General features: G+C 38.4%; 1 protein-coding gene across 3 annotated transcripts in view; it reads right to left on the reverse strand.

The window, feature by feature from the left end:
* Positions 1 to 15,357, reverse strand: part of EPHA5 (EPH receptor A5) — a 237,770-nt gene that overhangs the window by 7,576 nt on the left and 214,837 nt on the right. For all 3 annotated transcript variants that reach the window (XM_032237901.1, XM_032237899.1, XM_032237902.1), the window contains 5 exons: positions 12,393 to 12,454; positions 11,076 to 11,285; positions 8,651 to 8,800; positions 3,897 to 4,090; positions 1,888 to 2,043 (listed from right to left, as the gene is read on the reverse strand). In XM_032237901.1, coding sequence (XP_032093792.1) covers positions 1,888 to 2,043; positions 3,897 to 4,090; positions 8,651 to 8,800; positions 11,076 to 11,285; positions 12,393 to 12,454 — 772 coding nt within the window. The remainder of the gene's footprint in view (positions 1 to 1,887; positions 2,044 to 3,896; positions 4,091 to 8,650; positions 8,801 to 11,075; positions 11,286 to 12,392; positions 12,455 to 15,357) is intronic.

The following is a 15,357-nucleotide window of genomic DNA, read 5'->3' on the forward strand; positions in this document are numbered from 1 at the left end:
GCAGTACTATATCTTAATTGTTAAAATTGACTACTGTTATTAGACATAAAGTCAGAACTGGATCTGAGATTATCCAATAAAATAGACTCTAGAAACAAATGGAAAATATTGAGAAAGCTGATGCAGGATCAGGGAAGATGAAGTATTCAAGCACAGCCAGGGAGCTATGACACATTCATCATATTCCACAGTTTAAAATATAAGCAGGGAGATGTTTTGTGTCCTAATTTTCATTCTGCTGCTGAGAAGAAGTCCTCTGATGTTAAATCAAACAAATAAATAAATAAAGCAAACCATATACTTTTAACTGAACAGCAGATTGTTGAAGATCTCCCGTAGAGCCAGGATTAATTTGCATCCTTGAGCAGTAAGAAGAGAGAATGTTGTGCTTAAAAGGGTTGTGTGTGCAGACCAACAATACAATGCAAATCATTTTTTTTAACAAGCAACCTAACATAGATGACATTTACAAGCTTTTTTTTTTTTTAGTTTGGAAGCCAGAGAAGCCAGAGGAAATGAAAGCATTTATTAAATTTCATTATAATTGTAGGGAGGTGGGGGAAAGGAACACTTTCACAATTTATTTTTTTGTAAAAACAAACAAACAAAGAAACCAATAAACCAACCGTGAGTTCCTTTTCCTACACCTCATTGTCATTTTGGCAATCTTTTAAAAGAAAGGATTCCATATCTTGCTATGCATCAGTCAAGACCTCTGACCTTCCTGCATTTTAATCAAGGTTTTGTCAGTTTGGAGCAGGGCAAAAATGTAATCTTCCTGCTACTGTCATTCTCAAATGAAAATCAGGAATGTTCTTCTGGTTTTGAACTCTTCTGTCAGCGATGCTCATTGCAATAGGTTTTCCTATTGGACCCTTTTCTGATTTCAGAGAGATCGCAAGAGGAAACGAGGCTTTATTTTTTAAGTCTGGAATGTGTCAAGTCTCTGAGTTAGGTAGAGATATGTGAAAGCCTCTTCACTTGCAGAGGACTACCTATATTTCTGTGCCCTTGTAAAGGAGAAATATATCCCATCTTAACATAAGCTTGCCTCATATCATTGCACAAAGACATAGGAAATATTCATTCTGCTCACATTTTAATCTGAATTTATGTAGTCTGAATTTCCTAAATCAAGACATAGACTGGAACTTATATAAGCTGAAATTTCTCCGTTATAATGTAAGTTAAAAATATACAAAAATGTGTATGTTACAAAAATGCAATAAGTTTGAAAAATATCTTTAAATATAAATATATATGTACACACACACATACATACATATACAATTTTTCAAAATGTTAAAAGAAAAATCACTTGGAAAAAAATTAAGATTGGAAAATATGATAACGTGAGTGAAAGAGTCACAATAACTCTATTGAGCAGTGTAGCAAACCTAGAGAAAATAATAGTGATTGGATCTGCTCCAAAATTATTAGATTTTCTGCACAGGAACCTGTTGCCATATCCTGGATAATAGTGAAGTGGGATTATTCCTCTGCAATTTTTTCTGAGATGTTTGCAGTCAAGACTTTTTTTCCCTTGAAAATCCTTACACCATGTACAGTTAGGATGAAAGTACCTTTATTATATGAAAAGCAGGACACACCTTATGCCAAAATTGGCATGCTGTTGAAATGATCAAAGTCACATGATCAATTATTAGTGCAAAGTTGCTAATGATATCTTTTCAACAATTGTGATACCTACAAATCAATGTTATGCTATCATTTATATAGGATATAAATGTTTTTTCCCTAGAATCAAGTTGCAATTAAAAAAAAATCTTAAATGCTTCCAGTTGTTTTCTACCTTTACTCTTAACTGACTTCCAACCCAAAGTGCTCTCCCTTATATCAGTGGAAATGATCAGGAATTCTACTCACTCCAGTGTCACCTGAGCCACAGCATCCATGGAACTGTATCCATTTTCCATGAAAATCTCTGTATACCGTCCCATTTTGATGGCTTCCAGCCATTCACCTACAGATCTGTAGACACCATTTCCAAGTGGGCTGTGTTCCCCTAATAAATTTGAAATTCTAAAAGAGAAACCAAGGTATACATTAACATAATCTTTAAAAAAAAGTTGGGTGTACATGGAGGAAGATCAGCAAAAAGAGTTGTCTAGTAACCCTGCAAGTGCCCAATATTAGTTTTTGTTCCTAATTGTATCAAAGCTTTACTTTATAGACAGCTATATAAATATTCTACAGGTTGATTTTAAGAGGCATCATTTCCTTTTCCTGATTTTTAAACCCACATTTGAAAAATCTAATTTATTTATTTAAATTTATTGACTACTTTTTAAAAAAGCCTAGAGCATAAAAATAACAAGAAATATTAAGTCAACAGGCAGCCCAGAGTAAAATACTCTGCTACAAAAACCCACAAAACAAAGAAAGGTGACAAATATAAACTCCAGGCTTAGGGCATTTTTATTATTTCATATCTTTAATTTATTTTTTTGGGGGGGAGGTAGTGGTGTTCTTTCTCAAAAGAATTAACCCATTAACATTATAATATGGTGATAGTGTAACATTAGCAGCTGAATTTCATAACTGGCTAAGATACAGACAACATGAAAAGTGAGTGGTGTGATTTACTCACAATCTTCCCAATTTAGCCTATCAAAAACTTTGCAAAGGGACAGTGAGGATCTATTAAACAGGCAGAGAACTAAATCGGTCTTACATACATAATTTATATAAGGAGTTTTTTGGTTTTTATATTTTGTGTGTTTCTTTTCAAAGCTGTAGAAGCAGATGCTACTACATTGAGTCTACTGCCATTGATCCTATAATCTTCTAGAATTCTTAAAATTCAGAAAGTTTATAAATGTAATAAATAAATAAAATAAAATAATACAGTGCATTCTATTTGATGGTTACAGTTGATGCTGATACTGACATAAATTGTTATGAATTTCTAATCTCATTTATTTAAATAATATCATCACTTTGGATTTGTGGCCAGAATTGTCAATTTTCTAAAGAACTTATACTAACTGGCAAAATTCGGGTGATAAAATTCATTGGAGAACAATTATTAGATGATACAGCCAGAGTGCCATCTTGGAATGTTTTGAGTAGGAAAATATAGAAAAGGAAGAGTGGTAGAAAGAAAGAAAGAAAGAAAGAAAGAAAGAAAGAAAGAAAGAAAGAAAGAAAGAAAGAAAGAAAATATCATAGAGAATATATGTATATCCTGCACATTAAAAATATTTTGCCTTTAAAAAAAAAAGCTTAGAAACAGGTGTGGTAGATTTTTTCACTTGGTATTTTTTCAATTATTGTCAAAATATATTATAATAAATGTTTTTCCCCTTATAAATTATAGGGATTGGATTTTCAATTACTCTTAAAATAGGCCAATTTTGTACATATGCCACATTTGCAAAAGTAAAAACAATAAATTCTTTTGTCCCAAAGGTGCTTTTCCAACAGGAAAAGAAAGAAGAAAAGAAAAATCAGAAAGTCCAGTTGCCTCTTGGAAACCACCTTTGGGACAACCATGATCTGAATGACTGAGAATCTCCATAGACAATAGATTCTTTTAAATAAATTTGTTTTCAAAAAGCTAAATACACTTTTTAAAAGTACTGAAATATTTATCTGTTTAGTTTAACTTTCATTTCATTTTCAAGGCAGAAAAAATGGTGTTGAAATTTGCCTTATTACTGCCTTGAGATTCTAGGAGCCTATAACTAGTTCAGGTTTTCTAAATTCTCCATTTCTGTTTCAGAACAATACAACATGAATCAACTAAGGGGTAGCTACTTGTATACCACCTCTTTCCAAATTAGAAAAATAGTTTGTATTTTGACAATAATCAAAAACGGAGAGACCTAGCATCAATGATAGAAATATAACATGGCATGAATTTGATTTTATACCTGCTTGATGTGTTCACCAACGTTTTCAGGCTACTGGGATTCCGAATGAGCTTTTCCAGTATGCAGACTATTTCATCAAATTTGGGCCTGCTATTTCGGTCCTTCTGCCAGCAATCTAACATTAGCTGATAGAGAGCAGCTGGGCAGTCCATGGGACTTGGCAAACGATAACCTTCTTCAACAGCCTTAATCACCTAAGGAAAAAACCAATCAAACTCCCGAATGTTCTTCTTTAATAAAAATTATTGTAATCAAAATTCTCCTGAAAATACACAGGGATTTCTATTGTTAAAACATTCAGACCATTTTTCTGCTGATAACTCTACAAAAATAATGATATGAAAGCTATCTATTTGGAAAACTATCCATATTATTTACAATTTCATGCAAGGAGGATAGAATATATTTTTTATTATATTCTTGACTCCTGATCATGAATAGGGCTACTAGAATCCAGCAAAACAGAAAAAAGTTGACACAGCCAGCCCTGGCATTGGTCATATCAAGAACTACAAAATTTTTAGCTCAGTTTCAGATAAATAAGACTTCCCAAACCATTGACATTTTGTAAATAAATTTATGGAATTGAAATGCTCACAACTATACATTACATTAAAGAGTAGTGGCCATAACTTCCAGTAGTGACCATAACTTCCAGTTGTTTTTTAAGTGTGAGGGAATGTAATTAAAATTGCATAATGGTAGAAAACTTTTCTACAAGAAAGAAAAATTGATCACAAACATTACCACATGTTGGGGAGCATGTGCATGCACAGGGGAAAAATGCATGGGCAGCGCCTGTGCATGTGGGACAGTGAGGTGGGGCGCATGTGCAGAGTGTGCATGCGCATTGCATTTTGAAGGTTTAGGCACGCGTTCTCATGCTTTGGACACTCAGTCCGGAAAAGGTTAGCCATCACTGGTATAAGGTCTCCTGCTAAACTAATGAGAGGTTTAGTTACTTATGAAAAATAATCAGAGGCTGTATGAATCTTAACTGGCTTAACTGGAAGCTCTTTTACTAATTAATAATTCACTCAGAATAACGACTAAAATTGGAATTTGAACACTATCACTAATTCGTACTACCCATTTGTTAATATATAATCTGATTGTGGTGATGAAGAAACATGCAATTATAGTTATGATACAAAATGATGACAAATCTAATACACAGTTATACAGAATGTATGTATTGCCCTCATTCATGTAAATCTAGGCAGCGCAACACTGTTAACTCCCTTTTCCCAGAAGAATCTCTATGATTAGCAATATGCATGGTCCCTAAAGATTAAGCTGTGGGAGTCTGTCAATTTTTCTTAACTGAGTAATAAAAAAGTATTTATTCCATGGCAGTCCTTCATCCCTAAAAATAATACTGATGGACCTTGAATTAAGAAGTATTCATGGGATGATAGTATCTCTTCCAAGGGAATTTGTCTTGGCCTTATTGTTTTACTTTATTGCAAATTGGAATGCAATACTGAAATGGAAGGCTTGGCAACAAAAGAGATTAAAATGACAAAGTGTTTTCCATTTAAAAAAAACACAGCTGTTGCTTTGCTGGGCTAGCTCAGATGTGTGAAATCTTCATAAATATTTGCAACTTCCTGCATATTGATCTCCTATGTAGTCAACCTGTGAGTTTCTAAAATATATATTCAAATAATATGTGATCACTGTATGCATATTATTTACCATCTAATTAGTTAAAAAGTAAATTCCAATAGAGATATGGATGAGTAAACATCTCCCCAAGGTCTATATCTATGGATATCAAGACATTGCATGTGAAGTAAATGTACTGTGAAAGACCAAACAGACAAAGACAGTCAGGGTCTGAGGCAGTGACGTGCAGTCAGGGGAGGCAGGGCCTCACCACTGTCATCATGAACAGAAAAAAAAAATTAAAAGGAAAAGTGCTGAGGTAGTTGCTGCCAGAGTCACAGTGGATGACTCTGCTTAGTGCTTAACTGTTTAAAAAAGCCTCTAAAAAAAGTGCCCTCTGCAGGAAGAGGCGAGAGAACCACGTGCCTCATGTAGTCTATCTTTATGATCACTTGAGCAGAATTAAGCAAGGGTTAGAAGGAGAAAAATTCCTTACATAGATGAGGCACGTGGTTCTCTCGCCTCCTCCTGCAGAGGGCACTTTTTTAGAGGCTTTTTTAAAACAGTTAAGCAGAGTCATCCATTGGAGACTCTGGCAGCAGCTAATCCAGCCTGACCTTGCCTTTTTCTTTTTACCTTTTTTACATTTTCACCATGGCAGACAAGAGAAGAGTTGAAATCCTCTGTGAAACAGCTGGAAAAGGTATGTGGGTTGGAGGGATGGGGGAGGAATTCAAAATTATTGTAATTCGTAAGTAATTGTAATTTGTATTATTATAAGTAATTTTGTGTGTGTGTGTGTGTGTGTGTGTGTGTTTTACCCACCTCTGCTGGCGCACGGGCTGGCACTTTATTTTTTATTTTTTAAAGCCCTGCTGCCACGCCGGCCATAGAGTGGGATGGGGCCCACTCTATGGCCGCCGCAGTGCCGGGACTTTAAAGCCATGCCACCGCCCCGGGATTTTAAAGCTATGCTGCCTCACCCGCCATAGAGCAGGACGTGTCCCGCTCTATGGCTGGCACAGCGCTGGGAAGCGCCAGCACTGAAAGACACAGGGCGGAAAACATAGGTTGGCTTTTGCCCGCTTGCCTCACCGGCCATAAACCTCACTGCATGACGCTGGTCTGAGGACACTACAATTCTAAATACAAAGGATTGAGATTAAAAATAAACTGAACAAAACAAACAAACATACAAACATTCTGTCTCCACAGTTATTATTCCCAGGAAAAATAAAATATTGTATAAATAAAAACTGCTCAAAAACATTATACACTCCATGTCAGATTTGATAAGTATCTGAATCCGGGGTGGATTCCTGCCACAAATCTACAGTGCCATTTAGAACCGGTTCCAGCTCCCGCCTCCCACCCATCTGCACATCATCAAGATGAAGAGCGAGAGGAGGAATTCTGGAAGTTGAAGTCCACAAGTCTTAAAGCTATCAAGTTTGAACACACCTGGTTTTTTTTTTCTAAAGAGTTAGGAGTGCAAGAGACTTGTAACTTGACATCTTTAAGACTTGCACACTTCAATACCAGAGTTTCTGAGCCAACATGACTGTAGGAGGAATTCCCTGGGGTTTTTTTTCTAAAGGGTTAGGGATGCAAGGGTCTTGTAACTTGACAGCTTTAAGACTTGCGTGCTTCAAATGCCAGTTTCTGAACCAACATTTTGGTTGCTAAGCAAGAGCATTGTTAAGTGAATTTCACCACATTTTACAAATTGGCCATGCCCACCCAGTCACATGACTGCCAAGCCACTCCCACTCAGTCACATGACTGCCAAGCTACTCCCACCCATTCACATGGCCAGCAAGCCACTCCCATAAAGCAGGCCAACCCTATAGAAGAGGTTCTAAAATTTTTTGAAACCCACCACTAATCTGAATGAAATGGTCTTTGGATGACTCCTTATCCAGCAGCAAGATTTTGAAGTTATCCTGCAGTAACAACAACAGCAGCAAGACTATAAGAACTTTTCCAACTTCAACACCACAATTATTCAAGGTGTTGGTTATTACCCTTAAAGCCCTACATGGCTTAGGACCAGTGTACCTGCGAGACCACCTACTGTCACATACCTCCCAACGGCCGATAAGATCACACAGATTGGGCCTCCTTCAGATGCCATCAGTCGGACAGTGTCGGCTGGCGGGACCCCGGAGGAGAGCCTTCTCTGTGGCTGCTCCGATCCTTTGGAATCAGCTACCCCCAGAGGTCTGGACCTTACCCACTCTCATGGCCTTCAGGAAAGCTGTTAAAACCTGGCTGTTCCGGCAGGCCTGGGGCTGTTGACCTTATTGTTAAGGTCCAGCCCCGATTAGAACAAATGCGTGTTGTGAATTTTAAACTATTCTTTTTATTTTTGTTTTCTTTTTTCTCCCTTCTTTGTAAGCCGCCCGGAGTCCTTCGGGATTGGGCGGCCTATAAATTAAATAAATAAATAAATAAATAAATAAATAATAAATAAAATAAAATAAAATAAAATAAAATAAAATAAAATAAAATAAAATAAAATAAATAAATAAATAAATAAATAAATAAATAAATAAATAAATAAATAAATATTCTCAAAAGAGCACCATTCCAGGAAAGGGTTAGAAATATTAAATAGTAGAATCAGCTATCCATGCTTGCTCAGAGTGTTGGGAACAGATCTTTGTTTTTCTACAGGGAGATACCAGTAGTGCGTCAAGGCAGTTGCCTGTGGGTTTAAGTAGTGATGACAGCCCAGATTTGGATTGGGAGCTGTTCCATATTCTGTACTACTAAGGCCTGTCTACTTGCATTATGATTTGATTCCGACAGCTGATGCTCCAAGCCAGTTTTGGTCACGTTTTGTTTGATAGCCCAGTGGTTCAGAATATGTTAATCTTATGTTTACCACTCAGAATTTCAAATTGAAACAACCCCAAAATCAGCTGCTGTGCCTGATACAAGAACCTTAACTTTTTATTCATTAGTCTTACTTCTCTTCTCTATTTCACTCATTTGAACATTCCATACTATTCTCAGAATGGACTCTTTGGACATTACTTGTAACTGTATATTTAGGCCTTTAAAATTAAAAAAAGAAAATAATTAATATGTGTGACATCCTGATTTGAAGGTTTTCACAAAGAGAAGGAAAAGGAAATATTTACATCTTGATTGGTCATCTCCCAGTAGGGTCTCTCTCCATAGGACACTACTTCCCACATCACAATCCCATAGCTCCAGACATCACTAGCAGACGTAAATTTGCGGAAAGCTATAGCTTCAGGAGCTGTCCATCGGATTGGGATTTTCCCTCCCTAGAAATAATATATATATAATTAGGTTCAAATAATTCAGTTAAGTTTTCTTGATGTGTCAACAATTTTCTAGAGAAAATGAGTAGACAAGCATTTTCTAAAGTTTGGAAGATCTCCTTCTACATTATTACATCCTTTGCATACCTTCAGATATATTAATTGTGGTAGTAAAGGCCTACCGTATTTTTTTGGAGTATAAGATGCACCTTTTTGCCTCAGAAAAGAGGCTGAAAATCTGGGTGTGTCTTATACACTGAATACCATATTTTCTGCCTCCTGAAGCCCCGCTCCTTCATCAAAATGGCCGCGCATCGCCTTATGGAGGCTTTTAGAGAGCTCCTGGGGGCTGGGGAGGGCAGAAATGAGTGAAAAACAGCCAATTTTCTGCCCCTCCAGCCCCTAGCAGCACTCTATAAGCTTCCTAAAGGCTATGCATGCAATTTTTTTGGACAAAAACCGGGTTGTTTTTGCTCATTTTTGCCCCCCCATCCCCCTAGGAGCACTCTGCAAGCCCCCCAAAGGTTATTCATGGCTTTAAAAAAACGGGCTCATTTTTGCAAAAAATAGGCCATTTTTGGGAGGTTTGCACAGTGCAAAAACTTTTCTTTCAGAACGCTCTTTAGAGTGGTTGATGAGAATTATATTGATCAAGTGCTGTGCCAGCAGAAACAAAGTCTTAGGTGCTGCAGATTGTCAGCAATTTCCTTCTCCAGCACATGGATTAATAAACCTGGAAACCTCCCCCCCTCTCTCCACACACAAACACACACACACACACACACCACACACACACACACACACGTACCTACCTACTTTCTCTCTCTCTTTCTCTACATACCTACCCACCTACTCTCTCTCTCCCTACCTATCTACTGTATTTCTCTCTCTCTCTATTTCTCTCTCTCTCCCCCTCTACCTACCTACTCTCTTTCTACCTACCTATCTACTGTATTTCTCCCATCTACCTAACTACTCACTCTTCCTTACCTACCTACTGTATTTCTCTCTCTTGCTCTCTATCCCTCTATCTACCTACCTACTTTTTTTAAAAAAAAATATGCCTCTTTAAAACCTTGGTGTGTCTTATACTCTGAAAAATACGGTATTTGAATTTAATTTGTATAACAAGATGCAGTTGGGTCATAATAGTTGGTGAATGAAAATACAAACAAGCATGCAGTCAACACAGTTCCCGGGTTGTTAACTATACATTTAAAAAATACACACAAAACACCTCAAATCACAGACTTGAGGTCAAAGTGTACCATGGGCCTGCAAACAAAATCTGTCATGATATCCAAATTCTGAATTCAAATTGTAAGGAAAAAAGGATATGTTAAAGTTCAAGCTCATAATTATTTCTGTGTATGCTCAGTCTAGAAAGAAATATTGGCACATAATTCAACTATTGTTTAATAAGACATGATAAAAATAGGAAAATATTAACAAATGGCTGCTCTCAGTGAGAACATAAATCATGGCTGAGAATTTATTTACTGACATTCATTGATGAGATGGTATCAGATACAGTACTGGGACATCACCCTATTGTTCCTATTCTAAGTGGATTTTTTTTTAACCTTTAAATTTTAAGTAGCATTAGACCTTAATCAGTCTCATTCATAGACAGCAATTGATAAGTTTGTGCATTGAAAGACAATTTATTTAGCATATAGTATTCAATGCACTAAATAGAATATATGGATAACTAGTAAAATATATAAAAGGAACACATGATACTGTGGTACATGTATGATGAAAATATATAGTCAATTTTGTAACGTATATGGAATTCAAGAAGTTATATACAAATTACAGGTCACATTTTGAAATACATTGGTCCTCCAACTAACAAACACTGTACTTAATTGGATAAATAGTGTAGATATTAATATATAAGAGACAATGCTCAGCATAAAGGCCTATAGAATCATATCTATATATTATGATTGCTAGAAGGCATGATAGAAAGACAGGCAATAGTTTATATGGGCGCTAATTAATGTAAATTACTCACGCAATGGAGCTATTCTTGTTGTGAAGATTTTACAAAACCTAATATGTTCTTGCTGATCTATATTTTGTTTCTGTATTTATCCTAGAATATACTTCTGTTTGACAAAGCTATGAGATTGGCTGTTGGTAGCTCTGATTCAGGACCATTCTCCAAACTTTAGAGCAACCAACAACTACACAAATTGACTGAAGTATTCCCCAAGTTAGTCACCCTACTTTGCTTCTGCAATAAATAAATACATGTTCACAAGAAACTTACTCTTGTTGTGTAAGCAGCTTCAGGATCATCTTCAAGAATTCGAGAAAGTCCAAAATCTGACACTTTACACATTAAATTACTATTGATTAGGATATTTCTGGCAGCCAAGTCTCTATGTACATATCCCATGTCAGACAAATACTTCATCCCAGATGCTATTCCTCGGAGCATACCAACCAATTGAATTACAGTAAAGTGTCCATCATTCTTCTGTAAAAAGTACAGAATTACAAGTAGAGAATATAAAAGCAAAGTTTAATTTACTATAAATAACCAGGAAGTTTTGAAGTAAATATGTGAATGAGAAATATCCTGTACTGCTATGTTCCATAATAAATATGTTGAAATTTAAAACTGTTCAAGATTGCTTTTACTAAATTAAACAACTCCCGTGGAGTTCTGTTTCCACCGGCACTTCAGAACTAGGTTCCATATTGTGAACCAGCATTGTCAATAACAGGCTTGAAAACTGAGACTGCAATTAAAGAAAATAATTGATAAAAAAGACAATTAACTCTGACTGAATGACTGCTAATGATTGTTAAATGCCAATATCATGTAGTCATAAACATTTTCTGTACTATAGCACTTCAGTTTCTTCCCTTATATATGTCAACACACTATATAGAACCGGGATGGCAAACCTATGGCATGCGTGCCACAGGTGGCACATGGAGCCATTTGTCAGGGCGCGCGAGGCGTTGCCCTATCAGCTGGCCAACGTGCATGGACGCACTGGCCAGCTGACTTCAGCCTTTTTTAAAGGCATTTTTTGCCCTCCCCAGGCTCCAGACGCTTTATAGGAGCCTGGGGAGGGCGAAAAGAGCCTCCCCGCCCACCCCCGAGACCCTCCGGAGGCTTCAAAAGCTTTCCTGAAGGAGGGGCGGGGCCCTCCCCAGACTTCTATAAAGCCTCTGGTGACTGGGGTGGGTAAAAAAAGCATGCAAAAGGGGGGGAGTGCCTCTCATGCACGAATGCACACAGGGGGGAGTCGCACGTTGCATTATGAGTGTGGCATGACTATGCATGACCCCCCCCTGCGCTCCCCTCTTATGGCACGCGAGCCAAAAAAAGTTTCACCATCGCTGGTATAGAAGATATTACTGAATGTAAAAAACCAGGGCTATCACTGGGGGAAAAAAAAACATCTGAATTACTGAATTGCTAAGAAAACTGCATAATGATCACATCCACAAAATCAGTAGGATTTGAGGTTAACCTGAAAAATATTTTTGTTTAAGAAACCACATTTCTTCAGAAATAAGAATTATGAAATGGGAGATTAATACCTGACATGCATATACATTTAAAGCTCACCTTTAAAAATGTATCCAAGGATCCATTTTCCATATATTCAGTTACAATCATGACTGGTTTACCTGGATAAAGTAGATTAAAAGCCCATCATCTATAGCTACTGGATGGCAAAAACTCACTTAGAACTATAATACAGGCAGTCCCTGAGTTTCAATTGAAATGGTTAGAAATCAGGATGGCCATTAAGTTAACTTTCTCACTTAATAACCCCCTATCCCTGCTCTCCACACTATAATCATTAAATAAATGTGTGGTTCATGAAGTGGAACACTGGATGCCTCAGGAATGGAGATTCCCTTGTAAACCTGGTGTAGGCACAAGTACACCTGGCCTCCCGGGCTCTTCCTCATCTCTCTGAGATACTCCATGCTCCTCCCTCTTCCCATTCCTTGAGGTCCTCACAGGACACATTTTGAAGATGTCCAGAATTCAGGAGGTTGGGATAGGGAAGGAGAATAGGCTGTTCCATTGCTGGGCCACATGGCACAATCCCACAAGCAAACTGAGAGCTTTACCAGCGTTATTTTTCACTCTGTTTCCCCCCCCCCCCTTGCTAATGTTAGTCATAGTTCTATCAGTGTTAGCTTCACTAGTGTTAGTGAAGTTAGCTAGAAAAAAAAGAGGCTATGTTAAGGCTATTCTTAGGTAAGGTGACCAGATTTTCAGATTGGTAAAGAGGGACACCATTGACCGGGGGCGGGGGCTTGATTAAAAATGTTATATTTTGTCAAAAGATCACACAAGGCGATTATATGACTCCAGGACACTGAAAGCATCATAAATATGAATCTGTTGCCAAACATCAAAATTTTGATCACGTGACCATGAGGATGCTTCAACGGTCGTTAAGTGTGAAAAATGGTTGCTAAGTGTGAAAAATGGTCATCAGTCCCTTTTTTCAATGCCATTGTAACTTTGGTCACTTAATGAACTGTTTGAAAGCTAAAGCTAGCTTGCATTACGCTAGCTTACATTTTCAAGAGAGAGAAGCTAAACTCCTTATTAGAATTGAAATAGAAATGAGTAGAGTAGAGTAGAGTAGAGTAGAATAGTTTATTAGCCAAGTGTGATTGGACACACAAGGAATTTGTACATAAAAAAAAAAGAATGCATTCATCAAGAATCATAAGCTACAACACTTAGTGATAGTCTCTCTCTCTCTCTCTCTCTCACACACACACACACAAACACACACTCCTCCTCTGGATTCAATGGGACTTTTAGAAAATCCCCCCTCCTGTGCACACACACTCTCTCTCTCTCTCTCTCTCTCTCTCTCTCTCTCTCTCTCTCTCCACCCTTCTCTGGATTCAATGGGGTTCAGAAAATCCCCCCTCCCCACACACTCCCTCTTTCTCTTTCTCTTCCCTCCTCTGGATTCAATGGGGTTTAGGAAATCCCCCCTCCTCACACACTCCCTCTTTCTCTCTCTCTTCCCTCCTCTGGATTCAATGGGGTTTAGGAAATCCCCCCTCCTCACACACTCCCTCTTTCTCTCTCTCTTCCCTCCTATGGATTCAATGGGGTTTAGGAAATCCCCCCTCCTCACACACTCCCTCTTTCTCTCTCTCTCTGTCTCTCTTCCCTCCTCTGGATTCAATGGGTTTTAGGAAATCCCCCCTCCTCACACACTCCCTCTTTCCTCTCTCTTCCCTCCTCTGGATTCAATGGGGTTTAGGAAATCCCCCTCCTCACACACTCCCTCTTTCTCTCTCTCTCCCCTCCTCTGGATTCAATCGGGTTTTGGAAATCCCCCCTCCTCACACACTCCCTCTTTCTCTCTCTCTTCCCTCCTCTGGATTCAATCGGGTTTAGGAAATCCCCCCTCCTCACACACTCCCTCTTTCTCTCTCTCTCTCTCTCTCTCTCTCTCTTCCCTCCTCTGGAGTCAATGGGGTTTAGGAAATCCCCCCTCCTCACACACTCCTTCAGCCTCTTTCTCCCCTCTTTCTGGATTTGCTCCAAAGTTTTTAAAATTACCTCTTCTGTAGAGACCAGGTTATCAGCCACGTGAGACACATGCTGTGTTTCTATCAGTAATCCCCTCCTCAAACAACAACACGGAGAAGCAGCAGTCCAAGGCGGGGGAGGGGAGGGGCTGAGCTTGGACAGCCTTGGAGGCAGCTGCTAGCTAGTTCCGAGAGAGGAAGAGAGAGGGGGGCAGGGAGGGGCTGCTCAAAGCAACAGAAAAAGAAAAAATCTGTGAGGGAAGTCCGCAGTCTCCACATGGAGTAAGTCTTCTCCTCCCTCAACCATTGGCAACAGCTCCCAGGGATGCACGGGCGGGAATGCGCTCGTCTCGAAGAAGAATATACACTCCCAGTTGCTAGGAGAGCCTTGGAGGCTGGAGGCTTTTTCGCAACTTTAAAAAAAAATCGGGAGTTTTTTAAAAAAAACCAGGACGCGGGAAAAATTGTGAAATAGCGTGACTATCCCGCCAAAAGCGGGCCATCTGGTCACCTTATTCTTAGGTCTACAAGCTTTAGCTTTGCGGGCATAACACAAGCAAAGCTAATGATGGCAAAGCTATGGCTAGCATTAGCAAGGAAAAGAAACCTTGAGAACTGTGCCAGCATTATTTTTAGCTAAGAAAACCATGTTTGCTTGTGCTTGTGCCATGTGACTCTGCAAAAGAACATCCTGTTCCTCTTCCCCTATCCTGATTTCCTAGGCTCTGGAGACTTTGAAAGTTATATGAGTGATTGTTGACTAAGGCAGGACCCCATGAGGTGACAAAGCAGGCAGGGGAGGATAGGAAGCATAGGCAGGGAGTGCATCGAATGCCCTATAGTCATTCGTAAACTTGAATGACCCTGTGGGCACTATAGTAGCTGTAATTTAAAACTGAGCCATAAATATTTTGGGGGATGTCTGCTGTAATTTCAAATGTTCACTAAATGATCCATCCTAAGTAAAGGACTATCTGTATGTATAAAAATATACTTGCAAACATATGTATGACACC

Source organism: Thamnophis elegans, chromosome Z, assembly GCF_009769535.1.
Source record: "Thamnophis elegans isolate rThaEle1 chromosome Z, rThaEle1.pri, whole genome shotgun sequence".
Taxonomy (NCBI): Eukaryota; Metazoa; Chordata; class Lepidosauria; order Squamata; family Colubridae; genus Thamnophis; species Thamnophis elegans.